This window comes from Molossus molossus, unplaced genomic scaffold, assembly GCF_014108415.1.
Source record: "Molossus molossus isolate mMolMol1 unplaced genomic scaffold, mMolMol1.p scaffold_m16_p_4, whole genome shotgun sequence".
NCBI classification, from domain to species: domain Eukaryota; kingdom Metazoa; phylum Chordata; class Mammalia; order Chiroptera; family Molossidae; genus Molossus; species Molossus molossus.
The window spans coordinates 79,186,549-79,213,670 of NW_023425377.1; the positions used below are offsets into that span (position 1 = coordinate 79,186,549).

At 47.6% G+C, this 27,122-nt stretch overlaps 1 protein-coding gene across 12 annotated transcripts in view; it reads right to left on the reverse strand.

The window, feature by feature from the left end:
* FZR1 (fizzy and cell division cycle 20 related 1) overlaps positions 1–24,503 on the reverse strand; it is a 33,978-nt gene extending 9,475 nt beyond the window's left edge. For 2 of the 12 annotated variants that reach the window (XM_036239645.1, XM_036239639.1), the window contains exons 1-2: positions 2,527–2,539; positions 1,970–2,104 (exon numbers count right to left, since the gene is read on the reverse strand). In XM_036239645.1, coding sequence (XP_036095538.1) covers positions 1,970–2,025 — 56 coding nt within the window. In that variant the 5' untranslated portion in view covers positions 2,026–2,104; positions 2,527–2,539. The other 10 variants (XM_036239640.1, XM_036239636.1, XM_036239633.1 and 7 more) reach the window with 10 other exon arrangements.
* Between the last annotated feature and the right edge of the window lie 2,619 nt (positions 24,504–27,122).

The following is a 27,122-nucleotide window of genomic DNA, read 5'->3' on the forward strand; positions in this document are numbered from 1 at the left end:
TAAAGTTAAAATGAGGCCATAATGAAGTAGAGTGGGTTCTAAAATGAATGGCTGGTGACCTTATGAGAGTCAGAGACACTGACACAGAAAAGTGAGGCAGAAACTAAAGTAATGGGTCTAACAGCCAAGGAATGCCAGCCAAACCAGAAGCTGGAAGAGACGGGAAGGATCCTCCCCATGCCCATTAGCTCTGCCATCCCTGCCCCATAGGCTCCTGGATCCTAGTACCCTGCATAGGTTGTAGGGAAGGAGCTGAACCCTAGCTTCAAGATGTTGGGCTCTTCACTGCCCCGTTGGGAATATAGGAAGGTGGCTCACATTTCCTCATCCCCCATAGTCAGTCCTGACTATGGCCCCAAGGGAAGGGCCAGTGCCCCTTGCAGACCGGGCAGCACAGGCCTTGTAAAGAATAAGAGGCCTCTTATGCCAGTACCAGGCCGTTTTGATTACAATGGCTTTGTAGTACAACCTAATATCTAGTATTGTGATCCCTCCTACTTTGTTCTTCTTTTTCTAGATTACTGTGGCTATTTGGGGTCTTTTTTGGTTCCAAATACACTTTTGAAGTTTTTGTTCCAGTTGTGTAAAATATGTCTTTGGTATTTTAATGGAGGTTGCACTGAATCTATAGATTGCTTTGGGTAGTATGGATATTTTATTTTATTTTTAAAATTTTTTTCTTTATTGATTTTAGAGAGAGAGGAAGAAAGAGGGAGAGAGAGATAGAAACATCGATGAGAGAGAACATCGATTGGCCACCTCCTGCATGTTCCCCACTGGGGATCTGGCCCACGACCTGGGCATGTGCCCTGACCGGGAATCAAACAGGCAACCTCTTAGTGCATGGGTCAATGCTCAACCACTGAGCCACACCGGCCAGGCAGTATGGACATTTTAATAATGTTAATTCTTCCAATGTATGAACAGGGTATATGCAACTTCACTAATCATCAGAGAGATGCAAATTAAAATGACTATGAGGTATCACCTCATACCTGCCAGAATGGCTGCCATCAACAAATCACCAAACAACAAGTGCTGGCAAGGGTATGGAGAAAAGGGGACTCTAGTCCACTGCTGGTGAGAATGCAGACTGGTACAGCCGCTATGGAGATCAATATAGTGTTTCCTCAAAAAAATTAAAAATTGAACTGTCACCTGACCCAGTGATCCCACTTCTACGAGTATATTCTAAGAAGCCTGAAACACCAATCAGAAAGAATATATGTACCCTATGTTCATAGCAGCACTATTTACAATAGCTAAGATCTGAAAACAGCCCAAATGTCCATCAATAGATGAGTGGATAAACAAGTTGTGGTATATTTACACAATGGAACACTATGCAGCTGTAAGAAAGAAAGATCTCTTATTCTTTGAGACAACATGGAGGGACCTAGAGAGTATTATGCTAAGCGAAATAAATCAATCAGAGAAAGATAAATACCACATGATCTCACTTATTTGTGGAATATAATGAACAAAAAAAGCTGATGAACAAAACAGACCCAGAGGCATAGAAAGGAGTATGGTTCAGAATGACAAACTTCAGAGGAGGGGGGCAGGAGTGAGGGATGAGATTAACCAAAGAACTTATATGCATGGATGTGTAACCAATGGACATAGACAACAATGCTCGGGGGGAGGGGAAATAAGGAGGGTAGGGGGGTGGGGGGGAAAGGAGAAACATCTGCAACAAAAATAAATTAATGAAAAAAACAAAAAAAAGAATAAGGGGCCTCTGGCAGGAGGAGAAGTGCACTGAAACACTGGCAGGAATTCACACCGAGGTGTCACTGTGGCGCTGTCATGAGGGAGTTCAGGAGGATATATTTTTCACCTTCATGGCACCTCAGTACCTCTGTTTGCTGAGGGCTGAAGCCCAGTGGCCAACCAGTCCCCACCACATCTCCCTACCAGTCCCACCAGGCGAGGCCAGCGCTGGCAGTGGTGACCACCAGGTACTTACACATGGCATCGTATTCTCGTTTTGGATGACAATCTGTCGGAGTAGGCGCCGCTCATAGTCCTGGTCCATGGTGAGGCAGGGTAGGTGTGGCTGCCAGCCAAGTCAATCTGCCAAGTTCAGCCAGCCAACGTAAGCCTGGGGCAAGAAGGGCAGGACAGCTCAGCACCAGTGGGCAGCGGCCCCCACTACCACCTGGTGACCACAGGACACTCCTCAGGAATGGCAAAGTTTCCCTATCAGGTGGTGGGGCCCTCCCTCCCAGGAGCCCAGAGCTCAGGCCTGGCCATACCCCAGAGGCCCTGGAAGTCAGAGGGAGATGCAACTGGGACAAACAGGACTCATCTCTGCTTCCTCTGAGGTTCCTTCTGACAGGAACCTTCACTTTTATCCTGGTTAGGGCAAGGCTGCCCCCATCCCTGCTCCCCAAGGGCTTGCCCCTGGTCCCCCACTCCTCCCACCCAGGCCCCCCTTCTCTCTCTGAGACTATAAGCCATCCATGTCCCTGCTCCTTAGCTCTGAGAGAGAGGCACAAAGCTGGGCAAGGGTTGGGGTGGTACCAGTAAGGGTTCCTCCTCAGCAGGGCAGCCTGTGTGTCCTGATGCACAATATGGGTGTGGGTCAATGCACTCCGTAGGAGTCTGCCCGAGCTGACTGGGCTCCAGGGCCAGGCAGACCAGGTTGTGGCCCAGAGAATTCGTTCTCCAGCTTCTACCCAGCTCCCACTAAGCTCCAACCAACCGGGGGAGGCCTCTCTGAGGAATAGGAGTGAAAGAGCACCAGCAAGAGGAGGCTAGGGGACAACATTCTAGAGAGGGAAGAACAAATCTGAGGAAGAAAAGGGCTGTGCACACTCCAGGATGGGGCAGAGGTGAGGAACAGCCTCAGAGAGAAGGATTTTTTTTTTTATCCTCACCCGAGGACATTTTGGCATTTATCTTCAGATAGAGCAGGAGTAAGAGAGGAAAAAGAGAGAGAGAGAGAAACATCTATGTGAGGAGACACATCGACTGGTTGCCACCCACATGACCCCAACCGGGACCGGGGACAAACTGCAACCAAGATTCGTGCCCTTAGCGGAAACTGAACCCAGGACTCTCTGGTCTGTGGGCCGACGCTCTAACCACTGAGCAAAATCTGCCAGGGCGAGAAGAGATGTTCTTTACAGCAGGGAATGGACCAGGATCCAGGGACCAACCAGACCCACAGCCACACCTCTGGCTGCTTTAAAAAAAAAATGTTTCCTCTGGCCAGTGGTTAGAGCATTGGCCTGCAGTCCGGAGAGACCCGGGTTCAATTCCCGCTAAGGGCGTGTACCTCGGTTACAGTTTGTCCCTGGCCTGGGTTGGTCGTGCGGGTAGCAGCCCCTCGATGTGTCCTTTTCATGTTGATGTTTCTTTCTCTCTCTCTCTCTCTCTGTCTCTCCCTCCCTCCCACCCATTCTATCTGAACAACAACAACAACAACAAAAAAAGGAAAAAATGTCCTTGGGTGAGGATAAAAAAGAAAATGTTTGCCAGTCCTGCCTCCTCTCAAGGCATTGCAGAGCATGCAGGGTAAAGCTGCTTTACAGAACAGAGCCTGGCACAGAAGGGGCTCAGCAGATTACAGCATCTTGCTGTGGGCCTGCTCTGCATCCCAGAACCCCCTTGCAGTCACTGTCCCTCTGCTCCTCTGGGTGGAGCCCAAAGGCCCACACAGTGAGATATTTAGGCAGGTCTGCCTAAGTTCATATCTTCAAATGATCTCTCTAATGAATTCCTGGGCCCATCATGGAGACCATGTACACTGTATGGCTTAAATACCAGCTCTAGCCTGCCATGTCCTTGTCCCTCATCTGTCATTACTGGACACATGGGGGTGCCTTGATGTGGCCCGTCCCAAAGCCAGATGCTTGGTCAAAACATAGGACATAGTCATTGGTCACTGCAGTGTGTGTTCCTGCCACATCCCACGTTAGCAGGCTTGCACTTTTTATCTCATGTTCCCCACGCATGGCATTGTGAACTGGGTGCCCATGCCCTCCTGCAAAGGAGGAAATGAAGACTGCGCAAGGGGCAGCATAACACCCCCAGTGTGCCCATGGTCCTCCCTCCACAGCCTGGGGCTCCTCTGAGCCTGTGCTAGCCCAGACCCCCAAGCCCGTGCTAGCTTAGAGCCCCAAGCCCCATTGTCCTCCACCTTGGCAGACAGCACACCTCCTGCTTTGATGAGAAAAGTGGGACCGTAGCAACCTCAGCCCCCCTCCATCTCGGGTAAACCTCTGGGAGCAGCTACTCCTTTCTTGGCTGTCTTCCTGCCCCCTCCAGCTACTCTGCTGTGGCAGAGATCCCCAGACACATTTTGGTTCTTTGTAGCCAAAGGGCAGTCTCCTGAAGGGGTTGATGATGGTTCCCTCCCTCCTTTGGACCTTCCTCACCTCTCTGGAGACTGGGGTCACATCTATAACCGGGTCCTCCTCCTGCCAGCTCAGCCCTGCCTAGCCCAAAGTCCACCCATTGGCTTGCCCCAGAATATACCTGCTTCCTCCCTCTGCCCCCTTCAGGCTCCCCAAAAAGCCTAGGCCTTGCCCAGCAACACCCCCATGTATGCCCTCACCACACTTGACTACTCACAGCCATACATGGAACACAAAATTGCTTGTGTCTGAGCGTCTGTCCTAGGTAGACACCTATTCAAAGGACAGTTTCCTAAGGGCAGGCCCAAATCATCTCGACCACTGCACTGTGCTGCATGCAAACCAGAACTGAGCTCCAGGTCCACCATGACTGAGCATCCTGTGTAGGGTTCACAGGGGGCTGGACACAATGAGCAGCCGTGGCTCCATTCTACTAAGTTCTGAACCTCAGTGGGCACTTTCCCAGATGTAGACCAGTTGGCTGCCCACCCCCCCAGCCCCCCACCCCCCCACTCTGCAGACCAAAAAGAAACAACAACAACAACAAAAAAACAAAATGAGGCTCAGAGAGGCTGGCTAACTTCTACCACTGGCCATTCCTGGGGCCTCATTTACCACCTGCCAGAGTGAGCCCTCAGGAGACAGGGTGGAGGCTGTGCTTTAGTCCTTGTGTTCAGCAGCTGCCCTTCTTCATGGCTTCGAAGTGTGCTTCAAGCTACCCGGCTACTGTTGCTAAAAGTGAACTGTTCCAGACAAATTTGGCAGCTCGTTCTCCTCAGTAATGGAGGCTCAGGGCCAGTGGGGTCTGAGGGAATGAGACGCCTCCCCAGGAAAAAACCTTAGGGGCCTCATTGCAGGGACTGGTCACACTGTGGGTGACAGCCACCTAACCCGCTTGGCCCAGATGAGCTCATTTCTCATGGAGACCACATCCATTCCCAGACCAACAGCACCACGTTAAGGCCAGCAGGGCTGGTCTGTTTCAGAACAGCAGGCCCCAGACAACAGCTTGGACGCATGCTGCACATCAGAAATTAAAAAAAGCCCAAAACACTGTAGTGATCTTAGAGACACAGAGTGGAAGACTGGTTTCTCAGGACTACTTAAGAAGCTAAATGCCAAATAGCTGGCTGTGTGCTGAATCTGAGTCCAGAGTAAATGTCCAGAGTGGTGTCCTGTCATCAGATCAGCTGCCCCTCTGCCCGCTACATTCTGATGTGGCTGCTTATAGAAACCCATGTGGTGGGCAGCGTCTTGCCACTTAAACATAGCTGCTGAGGGCCAGAGAGATTCCAGACTACCCACATGTGTAAGGTCTTAGTCCCTAGGACCTGTGGACATATCATCTCATGTAGCAAAAGGGACTTTGCAGATAGAATTAAGTCAAGGCCCCTGAGATGGGGGATGATCCTGGATTCCCCCAAAGGACCAGTGTCATCACAGGGACCTTGTAAGAGAGAGGTAGTAGGGTCAGAGTGAATGATGGAATAGGCTGCGATGCTGGCTGTGAAGATGGAGGAAAGGCCGAGAGCCAAGGATGCAGTGCCTCTAGAAGCTGGAAAAGGCCAGAAACTAATTTCCCCTGGAGCCTTTCGAAGAACCAAACCTGCCCACACTGGAGTGGAGCCCTGTTGGACTTTGACCTCCAGAACTATGAGATAAATTTGTGGTTTTTTTTGTTTGTTTTTATCCTCACCTGAGGACATTTTTCTGTATCTATCTTCTGATAGAGCAGGAGGGAGAGAGAACAAAAGAGAGAGAGAAACATCAATGCGAGAGAGACACATCTGCAACCCACATGACCCCAACTGGGCCGGGGACAAACTGCAACCAAGGTACGTGCCCTCAGCGGGAACTGAACCTGGGACTCTCTGGTCTGCGGGCCAACGCTCTAACTGCTGAGCCAAACTGGCCAAGGCGATAAATTTGTTTTAAGACACAAAGTTTGTAGTGACTTGTTATAGCAGCTGCAGGCCGCACACCAGCGCAGGGCAGAGGAAGGCAGTGATCATGTTATGGCCTTCCTTCATGGATCTTTCTGAGGGGGTGGCTGCTGAGAGGGTTTCTGAGATGCTTATGCTCAACACAGGCCTTTTCTCTGCCCAGCCCTAAATGGCCTACTGTGGACAGCCAACCAATCCTTTTGTCTCTCTTTTCTCTCCCCAACCCCCACTCCCCATGTCCCTGACTTCCAAGAGTCTGTCAGAGAGGCAGTGGGTCTTCATTCTGCCAACACACATATTTGCTGAGTGCCTGCCCAGAGGCCTGGGTAGGTGCCAGGGTTAAGCAGGCAAGGAGATGGACATGGTCCCACCCTCCTAAGCTCCTATTGTATCAGGGGCAGCAGGTCAGAAACATGGAACTAGGTAAAGAACAATGTCAGGTGGTGGCACCTGCTACCAGGAAGCACATTTAAAAAGTGGCTCCAACATCCAGCTGTCTAAGTAAGGGTAAGCTGGAGGAAGTGGTGGTGGTGGTGGTGGGGCACTGGATCCCACCACCCAGCCTGGGATGGTCTCTTCAAGACCAGACACCCACAGAGGGACCCATGAGGGTGCAGACATGGTAGAGGGGCTCTAGAACTAACTCCTCCCAGGCTCTGACCTGGTAAATGCGGGTAATGTCCCTGACAGGGTGAGCCTTCCTGCTGGCCAACAGGGATGCCACTCTTGTTTCTAAATCGACCTGCTACCCTCAGAAGCACCCCACCCCACACACCTCACCAGGTTTTCTTGATGAGGAGGCAGAGGTAGACAGACAAGATAAACATAGACAAAGATCGCAGGAGAGTGATAACTAGCAGGTCCAATAAGCCACAAACTCACCCAAACCACATGACCCTGGGAAACAGAAACACACAACCAGACCTGCCCACCAGCCCAGATACCCTGCTCCAGCCTGACCTTGGAAGCAAGGCCTGGAGCTCTGCCAGTTTGCAGACTGGCTCATTCCAGAGAGCTGAATGCTGCCTCAGTCCAAGGGCCAGGACCTCAGGGGACACCTGCACTTTTCTTTTTTTAATCCTGACCTGAGGATATTTTTCCATTTATCTTTAGACAGAGTGCGAGGGGTGGGTGGGTGGGGGGGACAGAGAGACATCTACATGAGAGACACACATTGATTGGTTGCCTCCCACGTGCCCCAAATAGGGACGGGGGACAGAATAGTCCCTGACCAGAATCGAACCAGTGACTCCACAGGCTGATGCTCTAACTGCTGAACCTCCGGCAGAGGGATGGCAGACTGGATTGGAACTGTGTGGGGCTCCTGACTCAGGAGAGAGCTGAGAGCTGAACAGGAGGGCACCAGTAGTCTTGTACTGAATCACTCCCTCAGAGGACTGTAATCATCTTACTCAAAGAGCTCCTTCCCAGAGCCCTGGGGAGAAGCAATGGCCCCTCCAGCAGAATTCAACACCACCAGGCCAGGCCAAAGAAATGCAAATTGAGGTCCATTAATATCATGCCCCACCCACTGGAAATCCTTCTACAGCTGAGGGATTTTTTCATTCAGCTGGGGTCTACAACCAGAGGCTCATCAAGTAACTGAGACAGACTAATAGCCTCCAGGCAAAAAGCTACAGGATAACTGAACCTTTCCTTGGCTTGCAAATCTACCCAGGAAAGTAAGGATTGACAGTGGTGAGTAACGTGGGTCCTCTCACACTCATCCAAACCCAGTAGAGGGAGACAAAACCAGTGAAACACCAATACCCACAGAGAAAATTTGGCAGGCTCCAAAACCCACTGAGACAGCCCAAAATGGTGAAACAAAGAAACAATCCCAAATAAAAGAACATGATAATTCTGCAAGAGAAGAAATAAATGACACAGAATTAAGCAAGATATTGGAGGGAGAGTAATAATCATGAGAAAGCTTGCCCTGGCCAGTTTGGCTCAGCGGTTAGAGTGTCGGCCTGCGGTCCAGAGAGACCCGGGTTTGGTTCCCGCTAAGGGCATGAACCTTGGTTGCGGTTTGTCCCCAGCCATGGTTGGGTCATGCGGTGGCAGCCACTCGATGTGATGTGTCCCTTTCACATCGATGTCTCTCCTCCTCCCCCTTCCCCTCCTCCCCTCCTCCCTCTCCCCTTCCACCTCCTCTTCTTCTTCTCTCTCCCTCCCACTCTATCTGAACAAAAAATGGAGAAAATGTCCTCGGGTGAGGATAAAAAAAAAAAATCATGAGGAAGCTCAATAGCATGAGTAAAGATCTCAACAGCATGAGTAAAGATACAGAAACACTGAAAACCAACCAACTGGAAATGAAGAATGACATTGAAATAAAGAACACATTGGAAGGAATAACCAGCAGAGTAGAGGAAGCCGAGGACTTGATCAGTGAATTAGAAGACAGGGTAGAAAAAAAAATCTCCCAATCAGAAAACCAAAAAGAAAAAAACAATTAAAAAACAGGAAGAGAGCCTAAGAGAACTGTGGGACAATATGAAAGTAACAACATCCGCATCATAGGTGTGCCAGAAGAATAAAATGAGCAAGGGTTAGAGAATATATTTGAAGAAATAGTGACAGAAAACTTTCCTAGCTCGATGAAGGAAATAGGCATACAAGTCCAAGTAAGAAGCCTCAAGTAAGAAGAACCCAAATAGGCCCACACCAAGACACATAATAATTAAAATGCCAAAAATTAAATACAAACAGAGAATCCTAAAGGCAGCAAGAGATAAACAACAGGTTACCTACAAAGGAACCCCCATAAGGCTATCAGCTGACTTCTCAACAGAAACACTACAGGCCAGAAGGGAATGCCATGAAGTAATCAAGCTAATAAAAACAAGGATCTGAACCCCAAGACTACTCTATTCAGCAAGGCTATCATTCAAAATAGAACATAAAATAAAGAGCTTCCCAGACCAAAAAAAGGCTCAGGGTATATATTAGCACCAAACCAGCACTGCAAGAAATGTTACAAGGATTGCTGTAATAAGCAGAAGAAATAGGAAGAGAAACATAACCATAATAAACAAAAATGGTAATAAATACATACCTATCAATAATAACCTTAAATGTAAATGGATTAAACACTTGATCAAAAGACAGAGTAGCTGAATGAAAGAGAAAGCATACACACACACACACACACACACACACACACACACACGTACACACACACACACACATTGTTTACAAGAGATCTACCTCACCACAAAAGACTCACATAGGTTGAAAGTGAAGGGATGGAAAAAAATCTTCCAAGCAAATGGAAAGGAAAGATAAGCTGGGGTAGCAACACTCACATCCGATAAAATAGACTTCAACATGAAGGCCATAACTAGAGAAAAAGAAGGGCACCACATAATATTAAAAGGATCTACCCAATAGGAAGATATAACCATGGTAAACATATATGCACCTAACACAGGAGCACCAAAATACATTTAAAAACTTCTGGAGGACTTCAAAGGAGAAATCAACAGCAATACAATCATAACAGGGGACTTCAACACCCACTGACATCACTGGATAAATCCTTTAGATAAAAAATTAATAAGGAAACAGAGACTCTAAATGATGCACTAGATCAAATGGATTTAATAGATATCTACAGAAATTACACCCCAAAACTGCAGAATTCACATTTTTCTCAAGTGTACATGGGACATTCTCAAAGATAGATCACATGTTAAGACACAAACTAAGTCTCTACAAGTTCAAGAAGACTGAAATCATATCAAGCACCTTGTCAGATCAAAATGGCATGAAACTAGAAATCAATTACAACAAAACCATGCAAAAACATTCAAACACATGGAGGCTAAATAGCATGTTATTAAACAACAAATGGGTTACAAAGGAGATCAAGGAAGAAATTAAAAACTGCCTGGAAACCAATGAAAACAAACACACAACAACACAAAATTTATGGGACACAGCGAAAGTAGTCCTGACAAGAAAAATTCATAGCACTACAGGCCTACCTCAAGAAACAAGAAATTTTCTAATTCACTTTTTAACCCTGCAACTTAAAGATCTAGAAAGTAAACAAAAACAAAAACAAAAACCCAGAGCAAGTAGAAGGGAAGAAATAGTAAAGGTCAGAGCAGAAATAAACAACTTAGAAACTAAAAAAACAATTCAAAAGATCAATGAAACAAAGAGCTGGTTCTTTGAAAGGACAAGATAAACAAGATTGATAGATCCTTAGCCAGACTCACCAAGAAACAAAGAGAGAATCCAAATAAACAAAATCAGAAATGAAAGAGAAGTAATAACTGATACCACAGAAATACAAAAGATCATTAAAAAATACTAAGAGCTGCCCTGGCCAGTTTTCTCAGTGGTTAGAGCATCGACCTGCGGTCCATGGTCGACCTGGGTTCGGTTCCTGCTAATGGCATATACCTCGGTTGCAGTTTGTCCCCGGCCCTGGTTGGTCGTGCGGGTGGCAGCCACTCGATGTGTCCCTTTCACGTCGATGTGTCTCTCTCTCTCTCACTCTATCTGAACAGAAATGGAAAAATGTCCTCGGGTGAGAATAAAAAAAAATAATACTATGAGCAATTAATTATATGCCAACAAACTTGACAATCTAGGAAAAGTGAACAAATTTCTACAAACACACAGTCTCCTAAAACTGAGCCAGAAAGAGATAGAAAACTTGAACACACCAACAACAACTAAGGAAATTGAAGATGTAATCAAGAAACTCCCAGCAAACAAAAGCCCAGGCCCAGAGGACAGCTTCATGGGGGGTTTTACCGAACATTCAAAGAAGATCTAACACCCATTCTCTTCAAACTATTCTAAAAAATCCAAGAAGAAGGAAGACTTCCAAACTCATTTTATGAGGACAGCATAATTCTAATTCCAAAACCAGAAAAAGACACTACAAAGAAAGAAAACTACAGGCCAATATCCCTGATGAACACAGATGCCAAAATCCTTAACAAAATATTAGCAAATCGAATCCAGCAATACATTAAAAAAATTATTCACCATCACCAAGTGGGATTCATCCCAGGGACACAAGGCTGGTACAATATTCGCAAATCAGTAAATATGATACACCACATAAACAAAATGAAAGATAAAAACCGTATGATCATATCAATAGACGCCAAAAAAGCATTAGACAAAATCCAGCACCCATTTCTGATAAAAATGCTCAGCAATGTGGGAATACAGGGATAATATCTCAAGACCATATATGAAAAACCTACAGTCAACATCATACTCAATGGGCAAAAACTAAAAGCATTTCCTTTAAGAACAGGAACAAGAAAGGGATGCCCACTTTTGCCACTCTTATTTAACACAGTACTGGAAGTCTTAGCCACAACAATTAGACAAGAAGGAAAAATAAAAGGGATCCAAATTGGAAAGGAGGACGCAAAACTCATTATTTGCAGATGACGTGATATTCTACATAGAAAACCCTAATGACTCCATCAAAAATCTACTAGAGCTAATAAACGAATTTGGAAAAGTAGCAGGATACAAAATTAACACCAAGAAATTGATGGCATTCTTATACACCAATAATGAACTCACAAAAAGAAAAACTAAAACAACAATCCCATTTACCATTGCAGCAAAAAGACCTAAGAATAAACTTAACCAAAGAAGTAAAGGACCTGTTCTCAGAAAACTACAGAACATTGAAAAAAGTAATAGAGGAAGATATAAAAAAGTTAGAAGCATACACCTTGTTCATGGATTGGAAGAATTAACATCATTAAAATGTCCATACCACCCAAAGCAATCTCTAGATTCAATGCAATCCCCATCAAAATATCAACGACATATTTCATGGAACTAGAACATATACTCCAAAAGTTTATATGGAACCAAAAAAAGACCCCGAATAGCCACAGCAATCTTTAAAAAGAAGAATAAGTAGGAGGGATCACAATACTGGATATCAGATTATACTACAAAGCCATTATAATCAAAATTGCCTGCTACTGGCCCAAGAACAGGCATATAGATCAATGGAACAGAACAGAGAAACCAGAAATTGACCCAAGACATTATGCTCAATTAATATTTGACAAAGGTGGCAAGAGCATACAATGGAGTAAAGCCTCTAATAAATGGTGTTGGGAAAATGGGACAGCTACATGCAAAAAAAAAAAAAAAAAGAAGCTAGACCACTAACTTACACCATACACAAGAATAAACTCAAAATGGATAAAATACTTAAATGTGACTCATAAATCCATAAAAAATCCTAGAAGAAAAGGTAGGCAACAAAATTTCAGACATCACACACAGCAGAATTTTCACTGATACAACACCTAAGGCAAGAGAAACAAAAGAAAAAATTAATACACGGGACTACATCAAACTAAAAAGCTTCTGCTTTCAGCAAAAGAAACAAGCTTCAAAATAGAAAGGGAACCCCCTATATGGGAGACCATAATCGCCAATGATACATCAGATAAGGAGTTAATTTCCAAAATATATAGAGTACTCATACAACTCAACAAAAGGAAGACAAAGAATCCAAACAGGACATACAAATGGCTAACAGACATGAAAAAATGCTCAACGTCACTAATCATCAGAGAGATGCAAATTAAAACAACTATGAGGTATCACCTCACACCTATCAGAATGGCCACCATCAACAAATCATCAAACAACAAGTGCTGGCGAGGGTGTGGAGAAAAGGGGACTCTTGTATACTGCTGGTGGGAATGCAGACTGGTGCAGCCGCTATGGAAAACAATATGGTGTTTTCTTAAAAAATTAAAAATTGAATTGCCATTAGACCCAGTGATCCCACTTCTAGGAATATATCCTAAGAAACCTGAAACACCAATCAGAAAGAATATATGTACCCTATGTTCATAGCAACACTACATATAATTGCTAAGATCTGGAAACAGTCCAAGTGTTCATCAATAGATGAGCAGATAAAAAAGTTGTGGTGCACATTCATGGCTATCGGGATGGGCATCCGATGCTAATCAGGGCAATTGTTGCCCACATCTACCCCATCTCATCAGTCCCAGCCCATGTTCTATAATAAAAAGACTGAAAAAAAAAGTTGTGGTACATATACACAATGAAATACTATGTAGCTCTAAGAAAGAAAGATCTCCTAACCTTTGAGACAACATGGAGGGACCTGGAGAGTATTATGCTAAGCGAAAATAAGCCAATCAGAGAAAGACAAACATCACATGATCTCACTTATTTGTGAAATATAATGAACAATAAAAGCTGAAGAACAAAACAGACCCAGAGACACAAAAGTAGGGTACAGATGGACAAACCTCAGAAGAGGGGGATGGTGGGAGGTAGGGAAAAGATAAACCACAGAACTTATATGCATGTATGTGTAACCAGTGGACATAGACAACAATGCTAGGAGTGGGGGCGGGATTGGGAGGAAGATGTCAATGGGGGGAAAGGGAGAAAACATCTGTAACAAAAATAAATAAAAAAAATTGCAAAAAAATAAATAAAAGAAAAAAAAGAAATCACGGCCCTGGCGGGTGTGGCTCAGTGGGTTGGGTATCGTCCTGTGCACTGAAAGGTTGCCGGTTCAATTTTTGGTCAGGGCACGTGCCAGGGTTGTGGGCTTGATCCTCGGTACAGGGTGTGCAGGAGGCAGCTGATTGATATTTCTACTCTCACACTGATGTTTCTCTCTCTCTCTCTCCTTCTCCATTTCTCTCTCTAAAAATCAATTTAAAAATATAAAAAAACAACTAGAAAAAATATCTACCACCCTGAAGATAGACCAAAGTGGCATAGGACATGAATAATGGTTCTTGGAAAAAGTATCTTACCAAACCAGGTAAGGTCAAGGAGTTTGGACAAGGTGGCTTCCACTTCCTAACCCTGAGTGACTGTGAGATTAGGTGATACACCCTTGTCATGGAGGCAGTGGGACTGCTCGCCTGCACTGCTGGCAGCAGCTGAAACTAGTACTTCTAAGGAAGGCAGTTTGGCAACTGCTTGTAAAATCTAAAAAGCATCTTTTTTGATGCAGTGTTTCTATTTATAAGAATTTGCCCTTAGGAACTCCAGATATGTGTGTGCAAAACCCTGTGTACAAAGCTTATGAAAGCAGACCATTAGCAATGGCCTACGTGGCTACTTTAAGAGCATGGCTTCTTCCTCACCAGGAGACACTACAGTAAAAAGGGCAGGCCTGAGGGTCTTGGGGACCCATTGCCTGTGAGAACAGCACTGTGGGGATGAGCTACTTCTGAAAGACTGGAGAACAACCTTGTAGCAGAGGTTACACTGGGGAGAGGAACTAGAGGCTGGGGGTCAGGAGAGGGAAGAAGCCTTGTTTCCCCTGGCTCATAATTTGGTACTTCTTGAATTCTGTGTCATGGGAATGTGTTAGCTATTCCAATAAATAGACCAGCTGGAGAAAGACGGACTACATAAGCCCATGACACGACTGGAAGAGTCTCAGTGGCGGGAGTATGACTGGTTGTGCACCAAAACACTGCGCTGTATGAATGTTAGAGAAAGTAATGATTTCTCTATTAATGAGTAGTCACTTAGCACAATCTGCAAGGCCTTGTGATTGGGGAAGGAGGGGCTGCTGAGGACGAGGCCAGTGGCAGTACAAGAACTCTGGCCCTGGAGAGGCACCTGCCCTGCTGACCCGGGAGGCTCTGCTCTGAAGGATGCCACCTGCAGGCTCATGTCCCTGGTCTGGTAAGGTGTCTAAAGCCCTGGCTGCCTGGCTTTCCACTACCACTGCCCCTTCTGCAGGGTATTGTCATTGGAGGCCTCACTCACCCACCAAGTCAGCCTTAAAGAGGAGGGCCTTCTCTTTTTCCCAGGTCTCCCAGAATGAAGAGCCAAGAGGCCTGCCTTCTGCTACAGTCTCAGACAAGCATCAACCTGCTCCTCTGGGAAAGGGGCACAACTCCAGTCACCTGAAAAGGCAGTGATGAAGTCCCCACATGGCTAAGGTTACATGACAGGAATCACCCGACAACCTGGAGGCTGTCATCCAGTGTAATCTGAATGTGTACCCTGGCTGGGCCAATTTAGGCAGCAATGGAGCAGAGCCCTTGCTTTCAACCCAGGTGCCAACCCAGTTGCCCACTGTACCCTCTGGAGGAGACTGTCCCTGCCACTCCTGGCTACCCTAACCTCACCGGTCGTGTAGGGTTCACATGGTTCCCACTCACCAGATACTTATTGACGACAGGTTGTTCGAAGTATAAACTAGCAGTTCTCACTACAGTGACTCTGCCCCCAGGGGACACTGTGGTCTCACAACAGGGAATGCTCCTGGCATTGAGTGGGTAGGGCCAGGGATGCTGCTCAATCCCCTCACAGTGCTGAGGATGACTCCTACAGAGAATGACCCAGTCCCATTGTCCTAGTGCCTAGACACCTGGTTAGGGTCAGGCCACAGAGGCTACCTACTGAGTATGACAATGACATATGTGTGGGCTGACCCTGGAGTTAGCACAGCCAAAGGGTCCTGAAGACAATCCTATGCCAACACCTGTGAGTCCTTTTTCCAGCTGAAGCCAGTGGTGGGCTGGAGTCCCACATGAGGAATAAGGTGAGCAAGCTTTAACCCCACTGAGTCACCAGGTGGCCTCCCCCGCCTCACACATCAGAAAACAAGGTGGAAAAGCCTGCTTAGGCCTGACCAATGACACAGCATACAGCATGTAATGATCATCTTCTAGGCTTCCTCAAGAGGAGCCACAGCCATGGAAGGCAGTGTTGTAGGTACACAGGGCCTCCTGTCTACGAGTTCACAGCAGGCCTGAGGCCCGCAGGATCAGAGAGCACTCTGCTTCTCAAAGCCAAGTTTCAAGGCCTTCAAGGTCTTGCTTATCTCAAAAAACTAGTCCCTGTTTTTATATTTTGTAATGTTCTTTAAGGAGCCAAAGGAAATGAGACATTGCCATGACACATCTTCCATGACTCTATTTTGAAGCTGACTGTGGTCTAGATGTGCTACCTATAGAATGGGTTATACCATGGTCTCCCTCTTGGCACTGCTCACCGTGGGGTCCAATCATTCTCTGTGGGGGGCTATCCTGGGCACTACAGTGGGTTGAATAGCATCCCTGGCCCCACCCCTCAATGCCAGAAGCACCTGTGACAACCACAAATGCCCCACACATCACCACTGTTCACTGGGGGCAGAATCACTCCAGGAGAGGTAGAACAACCATCCCAGGGGGTAGGAGGGGGTTACACCAGCCAACAGTGAGAGCGGTCAGGTGGTACCTCCTACCCAAGAGGGATATGGAGAAGGTGAGGGAGAAAAGCCCAATAGCAGGAGCCTGTGATCATCCGCCTGGCCACGTCCTATGCAGGCACCAGGGTCCTGGGTCCTGGTGGAGAAGTCCCATATGAGAAAGATCCAATCAGAAATAGGGAGTTGTTGCCCAGCCGGTGTGGCTCCTGGCCCCATGGGAAGACCACTGGAACACAAATGACAATGATAGTAGTAAACTCCACCTGCACCCCTCCATGAGCCAACATAGCTCAAAGCACTCAAGATGCTTTATTAATTTTGTCTCCAGGCATGATCCATATCTATTTCACAAACTAAGAAACTTGGGACACTGGCAGTTGGTGGGTGGTGGTGATGAGACTGAACTCCACCTGCTATGACTGCTCAGGTCACAATACTCCCATGGGTGAGGGTCCCCAGGCTCAAATGGAGCAAGCCAACAGTCTAAAGCTCAAAGGACTGCCCTGGATGGCTCATCATACCACGTGTGAATCTCTACCAGGCACTCCCTGAATGAATAATCCAATTAGGGGTCACGATGACAAATGACTGGGAACTATCATCTTGGGGCACAGACTTTCACAGGGCACCGAAATCTCCAGAGAAAAGTGCACACAGGTGGAGGAACCCGGAGGCTGGGAGGTGGCTCTAGGTACCCCCAGACTACCTGTGGACCTTCAACCAGCCCCTTCCTCTTAGGAAAGGTGGGGGATTATGCCAGGAGCCCAAGGGCTGTCATCTTATTCCAAGTCATTCTCTAAGGGGTTGGTGGAGAAGTCCCATGTGAGAACGATCCAATCAGAAATAAGGAGTTGTTGCCTGGCCAGTGTGGCTCAGTGGTTGAGCGTCAACCCATGCACCATAAGCCACCAGTTCGATTCCCGGTCAGGGCACATGCCCAGGTTGTGGACCCAATCCCCATTGAGGGGCATGCAGGAGGTGGCAATCGCCATTCTCTCTCATCGATGTTTGTATCTCTCCCTCTCCCTTCCTCTCTCTCTAAAAGTTAATAAATAAATAAATAAATAAATAAATAAAAAAAATAAAGAAACAGAGAGTTATCCAATTTTCTGCTTATGAAGGATCTGGGAGGCTGGGAGAGGAGTTTTTGGCCTTATTCTTTTGCCTCAGTCAGGCAACCCTGTGTCCAGCCTCAAGTCTCCCTCCCTTTCCCTACAGCAAACCAAAATACAGCCGGTTAGCCAGCTATGCATTGTGTAGCAGAGAAAAGGAGGCTTTGCAGGACAGACCTGGCTTTGAGTCCTGGCTCCAAGCCTTACTGGCTGCATAGAGTTAGACAAGCAAATTCTCCTCTCTGAACCGGTCTCTTCGTCTAGAAAACGGGGATAAGAGCAGCCTATGCTGCTGTGAAACTGGGTGCAACTTCTGTGAAGCACCTAGCAGAGTGCCTGACCCAAAGGAGATGCTAGGAAGTAGTCATGGCTATTCCCATGAGCCCAGTGACTATAGGTCCCAGCCACGACTGTTTCCTGCTCTTCCATCATGAGGCACCCCTGGGCTGTGTGGCATGAGAGGTACTCTGGTGGCCACTGCTGCTGCCCCAATGACCTCTTGGCCACAGCTGCAGGCTGGGTGGCCAGGTTGGGCCCCATTTCCTCCTACACTGTCAACCTAGGTGAAAAGGACAGTTGTTCCTAAGAATCTGTCCTCAGTTGAGGACAAGGGAGGAACAGCCTGTAGGAGGGCTGGCTATGGTCTTACGGATGTGGACCCTGGACTAGAACCCTGCTCCTGGCCTTAGAACAGATGAAACACAAACTGGGATCTTTGAGGGGAGTGGCCCCACCCCACAGAGGGAATACAAGCTAGTGGTCCCTTACTGGTAACAAAAGCAAAAGCATGCAATGGGGAGCAGCACACTTCTCATGAATGGCTGATGTGAAACACAAGGCAAGTTATTCTGGGGACCTGTGGTGGGGGCCCCTGAGGAGCATATTCCAGCATGCACACATGTGCAGGTGGTCCTGGGAGCTGATCAAGGAGCTGGAAAGTAGAGGCCTGAAGTCGCTGTACTCTCAGGGCTCATAGACCAGAGACTGTTAATTCAACACCTGCTCTATGGACCCATGGTGACACTGCTGGCAGCAAGGGCTACATCCACCCCAGGTGAGAATTGCTGCTCTAAGCACTGGAAATGATGCCAGAAGGGAGGTGAGCCCCTATGTTTCTGTCTCCCATCTCTCCCTCTGAAGAGCACCAACTCCCTCATCTAACCTGGTGAAATGTTCAGACCGAAAGGCCATCTGGGTCTGCTGCAGTCCAAAGGATGACAACCCCGTGCAAAGGAAGAATATCAACATGGGCACCACACCCAAATGATTTATGATCATTTATGTGATCCTAACTGTGAATGAAGTCAGAGAGCAGATTCTCAAGATTGGATGGGGCCTCAGAGAGGATCCGATTAAGCCCCATCAGGTTCCTGAAGCCCTTTCACAACTCTGCATCTGCTTACATACCTGCAAGGACAGAGAGCTCACCCCTTAACAAGCAGCCTGAACGTCAGGAAGTGCTTCTTCAGTCTGTTATATTGCTGTTACCATCCTTGGGTCCAAGGTGGGGTGGCAGAAGAAAAACCTATTATGTTTTGGGCAGGATATCTCCTCTAGCCCCCACCCCTCCAGCACTACTGATATCAAGGACGGGTCATTCTCTGGGGAGCCATCCTGGGCACTATGGGGAGTTGAGCAGCATCCCTGGCCCCTACCCACTCAATACCAGAAGCATCCCATTATAATAACCATAGAGGTCTCCATACATTGCTACTAGGATACAGTTTAGGGGAATCCTTTGGTAAATAGTTGCTTCCATAGACCAGCGGGCTCCAAAGACCAGCACTAAACTCTTTCAGATGCTCAGCCCTTCAGAAAGTGCAGACAGACAAATACCCTCTTCCCAGCCATCTACCCCTCCCCCTGCTCCCACCATCCTTCTACCTTCCACCTAGCTGGCCTCTCCTTACTGTGGGAGACAGCACAAATGCACTGTCCTAGTCCTTTCTGCAGCTGTCGTGTCCTTAGGGACGAGACCTCCGTGAGTCACAAAGCAGTGGTTCCTGGATCCGATCTGATCTGAGAAGAGCATGTACAAAAAGGCATGGGGTCTGGAAAGAACAGCCTGCACCTTTAGAGAACCCTAAAGCAAGCAGTTTAGGCAGGCTGGGTACATAAAGCACATTGGGGGCAGGAAGAAGAAAAGGTGACAAGGCCAAAGGATGGTCTCCTGGGGCTGTGTGGTAGCAGGGAGGTGGGAAAGGGACCAGAAGTTGAGAGTGGCATGATCAGATATGGGTTTATAAGCTGGCAGTGGTGTAATGTGGAGGCCAGAGAGAGTAGTGGCAAGCAGAGCAGATGCCTGCCTGTCCAGGTGAGAAAGCAGGAGGTCCTGAAAAGCTTGGAGGGATGGAGAGAAGGGGCCCCATTTGAGGCTTAGGTTGTAAAGGGGGGGTGGGGTGGACAGGCAGGTTTGAGGAAAGAATGACCTCTTCTGAATACACTCAACCCAAGGTGCACAGGAAAGATGGACAGAGACACTTAGGAGAGATAATAACTGGTCACTGGCTACGTGGGCCTGGAGTTCAGGAGTCAGCTTTGGGCACCAGCAGCCAATAAGGATAGGAAGCTAAGGGTGAAAGGCAGGCCACCAAGGAACATGTGCACAGGAGCAAAGAGATATCTGAGTCCAGATTTATAAGAGCCACCACACAAGAACCTGTTCCTGACTATTCATGGCAACTCTATTCATAATAGGCAAAAGGTGGAAACAGCTCAAGTTTCCACCAACTGGTGATGGACAAATAAAATGTAACCCATCTATGCTGGAATAGTATTTGGTCACAAAAAGGGTCAAAGCACTACACGTTACAACCCTGAAAACGTGATGCTCAGTAAGAAAAGCCAGACACAAAAGGCCACAATATGTGTGAGTCCATTTATGTGAAATGTCCAGAACAGGCAAACCCAAAGACAGAAAGCAAATTTGTAGTTGTCAGAGGCTGGGGAGAAGGGGGAGGGGAGTAACTACTGATAGGGAAGGGGTTTCTTTTTGGACTGATGAGAATGTTCTGGAACTAGATAGTGGTGATGGATGCACAAGCTTGTTAACATACTGAAAACCATAAATTGTACACTTTAAATGGGTGGATTGTACGGCATTAGAATTATATCTGAATAAAGCTGTTACCAACAAAAATTAGTAAGATAATAAAAAGGAGAGTCAGCCCAGCCGCTGTGGCTCAGTGGATTGAGCATCCTCCCATGGACTGAGAGGTCCCGGTTTGATTCCCAGTCAGGGCATAAGCCCAGGTTTCAGGCTCAATTCTCCCAGTAGGGAGCGTGCAGGAGGCAGCTGATCAATGTATGTCTCTCACAGCAATGTTTCTCTCTTTCCCTTCCTCTCTCTCTCTCTCTCTCTCTCTCTCAAAAAAAAAAAAAAAAAAAAAAGGAGATCCAGTGAAGGAGACAGTTAGAATGCAAAGGAATCCAGGAGAGTAGATTCTACATTCTACTTTATTTGAAGAAGGGGCACCATTTATTATATATAATGGTCTAACAGTTAAGTGAAGCAATGCAGAGTGTGTTCTGTCATTCCATTTACATGTGAGTAGTCACTTGCCAAAAACACAAGGATGTATGGAAGTCAGGGGCATAAACATCCTGGCAAGAGTGGCACATAAGGAGGTGCTTTGGTCATGTGCTTAGCCTCAGTGCTCAACAGATGTCTGTGCATTGAAGGTAGGAGCTTCGGGACTTGCCTGGCTCCTATCTGCATGCATAAGCAGGTTCCCACATTGATCTAATCCTCAGGGAGGTCGAGTGAGGGGTGGGCAGGGTGGTGACCATTGGGGCCTGTGATGGGACAGAAACTAGACCACAAGGAACTCCCAGGGCAGAAAAGGAGCCACCAAACACTCCTTTCCCAGCTCTGCTGGCTTCCTGTACCAACTCCAGCACCCACTCACATCAGCATGCATCAGCGCCAGCCTCACTAGAGCACTATGTGTGCTCTGGAGACAAAGTCCCTGTCCTCCCAGGGCTCACCATCTAAACGCTAGTCCAGGGTCTCCCCCCCCATTGGCACTGCTGACACTGAAGCCAGGTCATTCACTGTGAGAGGCTGTTCTGGGCAATATGGGGTGTTGAGCAGCATCCCTGGCCCCCACCCACACAATGCCAGGAGCACCCCCAGTGTGACAACCACAGATGTCCCTACTTGAGAACCTCTGCTCTCAAAGAGAAAAACTACAGGGGAACTGCAATTTGGCTGGTTCCTAAAAGACCAAGTCCCTTGATTTCGACACCAACCAGCAGTCCCTGAGTGGACTTTAGATCCTCATCCCTCTCAGTGACACTGAGTAAAAGGTCCCCCAAACCAACCCCACGCTAGTCCTCCCCAAACTCAGGAGTCCCAAACCTCCCTGGTCAGAGGTCCCAATAAATAGCACTGGTGGGAAATTTCTACTGAAACAGAGGAGCCAGTATGAAATCAATGCAGAGCCACTTCTGAAGCCTCATTAGGTTTTCCCGTTTGCTTCCAGGTACTCCTCCCCACATCCCCAAACAGCCACCACCACCAGCCAGGCCCCGAGTTCTGAGATTTTCGGTGGGTAGAGGGGAGAGTTGGCCAGCACAGACACCTGAGACACAGCCTCCAACACAGCAAACCACCTGTCTTTTTTGACCCAAGAGCTACCAAGGACCAGAGCCCTGGTTTTTGGAGTGGGAGGGCCTGAATTCTTAACAAACTCTCCTGGAGCAATCCAACCTCATTTGTAACACAAAAAAGGTAGTGGCCAGCACACCTGCTCCCACTCTCGGTTCAGAAGGAAATGCCAGTACACTATTGCCAAAACAGAAGGGGCCCCCAACATCAAAGGCCATGACGATCCACAAGAAATTCTGTCCAATAAGCAGCCTAGGGGACAATGTACCACTCTGGAAACTGTCCCCAGAGGATTTCATTAGCTTCTGCAGTGCAAATCCTGCCCCCACCTCCAGGGGGACACCACCCAACCTCCTTTTCAAAGTCCCTCCCATCTGTCTCCATTCCAGGGGGGTTAGCTATATATTCTGTGGTACATGGTTTTTCTTTAGGTGAATAGTCCTCATTTAAAGTGTGGTTAAAAAAAGGTGAAGTGATTAAGAACTACAAATTACGAGTTATAAAAATAATCATAGGGATATAACATACAGCATAGAAAATATAGTTAATAATATTGTAATAACAGTAGATACTATATTTGGCTAATTCCTAAAGCACAGGTTAGGGCGTGGGCCTGCTGTTCTCAGGGTGAAGTGGGGGGCCCTGGTTTTGGGGAGCAAAGCTACACATGCTACTTACAAGAGGATTGTGGAGGATGAGTGTGGGAGGGAGGAGGTCATGGGTTGCAGGTGGCTCAGTTTGGGGAGGTCATGCAGGGCCGGGTTTGGGGGGAGGCTGATTTGGGGGAGATCATAAGATATACACATGTCTCATCACTATGTTGTACACCAAAAACTAGTATACTATTGTATGTCAAATACAACTACAAACAACAATAACAACTATGTTAAGATGGGAGTTAGTAAAGGATGAGTACAGCCTCACCAGTGAGAGGCATAACAACATCACCTGATGGACTGGGGTAAGGGGATCAAGTTCCCAGCCTGAAAGGCACCCCAGACAAGGGGATGATTTTTGTCAGGGAAGAGAACAGGGTAAAAAAGATTTAGGCTAGACATCTTCACAGTGATGGGTCTCAGGCTTTGGGTTGGAGGCAGGTCTAGATGGTGCAGGACCAATGCAGGGGTGGGAGGCAGTTTTTAGTAGGAGAAAACAGCTCTGGCTGGCGAGGTCGGTCCACCCTTGGAGGGAAGGGGTTGTTTGGGGTGGCGGGGCTTGTTCTTGCAGAAAGTGACAGATCTCGGAGAAGCTGGTCACAGACAGGTCACCTGATTTTGGTGGGGTCAGCACCAAAATGGGAGAGCTTGATCCTGGGTGGCTGAAATGGGTCAAGCTGGGGGGGGGGGGGGGGTTAGGATTAGAAGGCAGAGGGGCTGGAAGTGAGGAGTGCATTAATGTATTCAAACCACCTGACCTAAGTGCTTCTGTGTGTCAGAAGTGGAGAAGGGAGCGGTGAATACAATGGGGTGCCCAGACCGACAGAGTCTCCACATCTCATCTCAGCCTACTCGATTCAGAGTCCACAAGCTCAGATTGAATTTTATTGGAGCGGAGGACTGGCTGAAGACTGGGTGGACCACAACTATGGGGGGCTGTTTAAATCTGGACAGCGGCTGAGCTGGGGCGTCCGAACTTGTAAAAGCCGGGTTTGACAAGCCAGAGGTGAATAGTACAGATCAGTGGCATGGGCCCGCTGTCCTGGGTGCGGGCTGAAGGAGTCCCTTGTTTTTGGTTTTGGGGGGCAGAGCTCGGCCTCATGTTTATAAAAGGGTTGTGGACGATGACTGCGGGGGAGATCGACTGCTGCTGGCAACCGGGGGCGGGGGGAGGTCACTCAGGGTCGGGTTTGGCAGTTAAGGAGGTAGTGGGATGCTGAGGTCACCCTAGGCCTAAATTGGCTTGGCGGGCGGCGTTCGGGGGTCTGGCGGCCTCCTGGAGGGCCCTAGCTCGGGGGTCGCAACTCGGCCCGTCGGCTCGGTTCCTGGGAGTCCTGGGTTGGTCCTCGCCGCCGCCAGGCCCGGCTCCGGGGTCGCGGCTCGGGGCTGTGGGGGTGGGCGGGTCCCCAGATCCCGGCCACCTCACCTGGCTCGCTCCCGTCACCCGCTGGCTCCGTCGGCCCCGCCTCTTCCGGCGTCGCGCCGGGCTGCACCGCGTCGCCTTCGCTGTCCGCAGCCCCGCCGGGTCCGGCTGCGGCCGCCACTGACGGGATTCCCGGTTCTGTGCTCCTTAATATGGCGGCGATCGCGGATCTGCGGCCTCCCGCGCCCTCCTCAGTCGCGCGCGCTCCCGCGGCCGGCCACGCCCCCGCGCCGGCGCGCTGCGTGTTGCCGGCACGCCCCATCACGCCCCCGCGCCCCCCGGACCACGCCTACCTCATGGGCTGCGCCTGCGCGCGTTGGGCATCTCGGGAGGACGTGACGTAGCCCGCGATTCGAATCAATACAGGAAGCGCAGCGCCACGCGTTGCCAAGGGCAACCGCGACTGGAAGAAGTTCTGGGGTCCGGTGGAGGTTACGCCCTGGAATATAAGGACAAGTCTCTGCTTAGGTTAGGGCGTGGTTCTTAGTAGGAGAAACGGGAGCCCAAGGGCAGACACACATGGCAATGAAGCATTCACACCAGGGGATAGGACCCAATCAAAGGTGTATGTGCGGGACATGAAAACCCCACTGCCTGCGGACATTCATTCATTCACTCATTCATTCAATAAACACTTATTGCTCTTACTAAGTGTTCCTCCAGGCCCTCCAAGCAGGGAATAGAACAGATAAAACTATCTGCTCCAAAATGGGCATAAGTCCCCGACAGACAATTCTCCAAAGAAATAAATCAATGGCCCATAAGCACATGAAAATATGCTCACCATCATTAGTCATTAGGGAAATGGAAATCCATACCTCAGTGAGATACTAATTCATACATATTAGGATAGCAATGTTTAAAAACAAACAAACAAACAAAAAAACACCCAGCCCTGGCCGGTTTGGCTCAGCGGTTAGAGCGTCCGTCTGCGGTAAGGAGAGACCCGGGTTCGGTTCCCGCTAAGTGCACGTACTTCGGTTGCAGTTTGTCCCCGGCCCTGGTTGGTCGTGCGAGTGGCAGCCACTCGATGTGTCCCTTTCACGTCGATGTTTCTCTCTCTCTCTCTTCCTCTCTCTCCCTCCCACTCTATCTGTACAAAAAATGGAAAAATGTCCTCGGGTGAGGATAAAAAAAAAAAAACCAACAACAACAACAACCTTGGCCGGTTTGGCTCAGCGGTTAGAGCATCGACCTGGGGTCCAGAGAGACCCAGGTTTCGTTCCCCCTAAGGGCACGTACCTCGGTTGCAGTTTGTCCCCCACCCTGATTAGGTCGTGTGAGTGGCAACCACTCGATGTGTCCCTTTCAGTTGATGTTTCTCTCCCTCCCATTCTCTAACCGCTGAGCCAAACTGGCCAGGGCTCTCCCTCCCATTCTATCTGAACAAAATATCGGAAAATGTCCTTGGGTGAGGATTAAAAAACAACAACAACAACAAAAAGGACACCCCCCCCCCCATGGGATAATATAACAAATATTGGCCAAGATGTGGAGCAACAGGAACCCTCATGCATTGCTGGTAGGAATGAAAAATGTGGCAGACATTGTGGAAAACAGCCTGGAGTGGTTCTTCAAAAAGTTAAACATACAGTGAGCATATGACCCAGCAATACCACTTCTAGGCATATAAGCAAGAGAATTAAAAACCTCACCCAGCCCGACCAGTGTGGCTCAGTGGTTGAGAGTCAACCCATGCACCAAGAGGTCACAGGTTCGATTCTGGGGTCGGGCAGTGCCCAGGTTGTGGGCCAAATCCCCAGTGGGGGGCATGCAGGAGGCAGCCAATCGATATTCTCTCATTGACATTTTTATCTCTCTCTCCCTCTACCTTCCTCTCTCTCTAAAATCAATAAAGAAAAAATAAATAAATAAAAAACTTCATCCACAGAAATATTTGTACATGAATGCTCAAAGCAGCATTACACATAATAGTAAGAAACTGCAAACACCCCATCGACTAATGAACGAATGGAATAGATAAGCAGAATGTGTTATGTCCATATCATGGCATATTGTTTGGCAGTAAAAAGGAGTGAAGAACTGACTCTTGCTACAACATGGATGAGCCTTGAAAACACGATGCTCAGTGAGAGAAGCCACACACAAAAGACCACATTGTGTGTGATACCACTGTAGGATTTAGAACAGTGCCATCCAGTAGAAACATAACATGAGGCACATAAACAATTTAAAATTTTCTAGTAGCCACATTTAAAAAGTATAAAGAAACCAGTGTCATTAATTTTAATAATATATTTTATCAACTCCATGTCAAAAAGTATTTGCATTTCAACATGAAATCACAATCAACAGTTATCAATTAGATATTTTGTTACTTTTCTCATACTAGGTCTTAAAATCCAGCGTGTATAGTATATTTACAGCTTACCTCGATTTGGATGTCAATTTTCACTGGAAATATATGATCTCTATTTATGTTTTATAAAATTTTACAGTGGAAAAACTACATTCACATACTCCAGTTGTTCCAAGAATGCTTAAGAGTTTTCCAATAAGAGAATTGAGTATTAGATTTTTCTTTTTAATATATGTTTATTGATTTATTAGAGAGAGAGGAAGGGAGAGGGAGAGAAACAACCATGTGAGAGAGATACATCGATCAGCCACCCCCTGCATGTACCCTACCGGGGATCGAGCCCACAACCCAGGCATGTGCCCTGACTGGGAATTGAACCAGTAGCATTTTGGTGCGTGAGTAACATTTTGTGGCTCAACCAACTGAGCCACACCAACCGGGGCGAATATCAGATTTTTCCATTTTCACTTAAATTACTT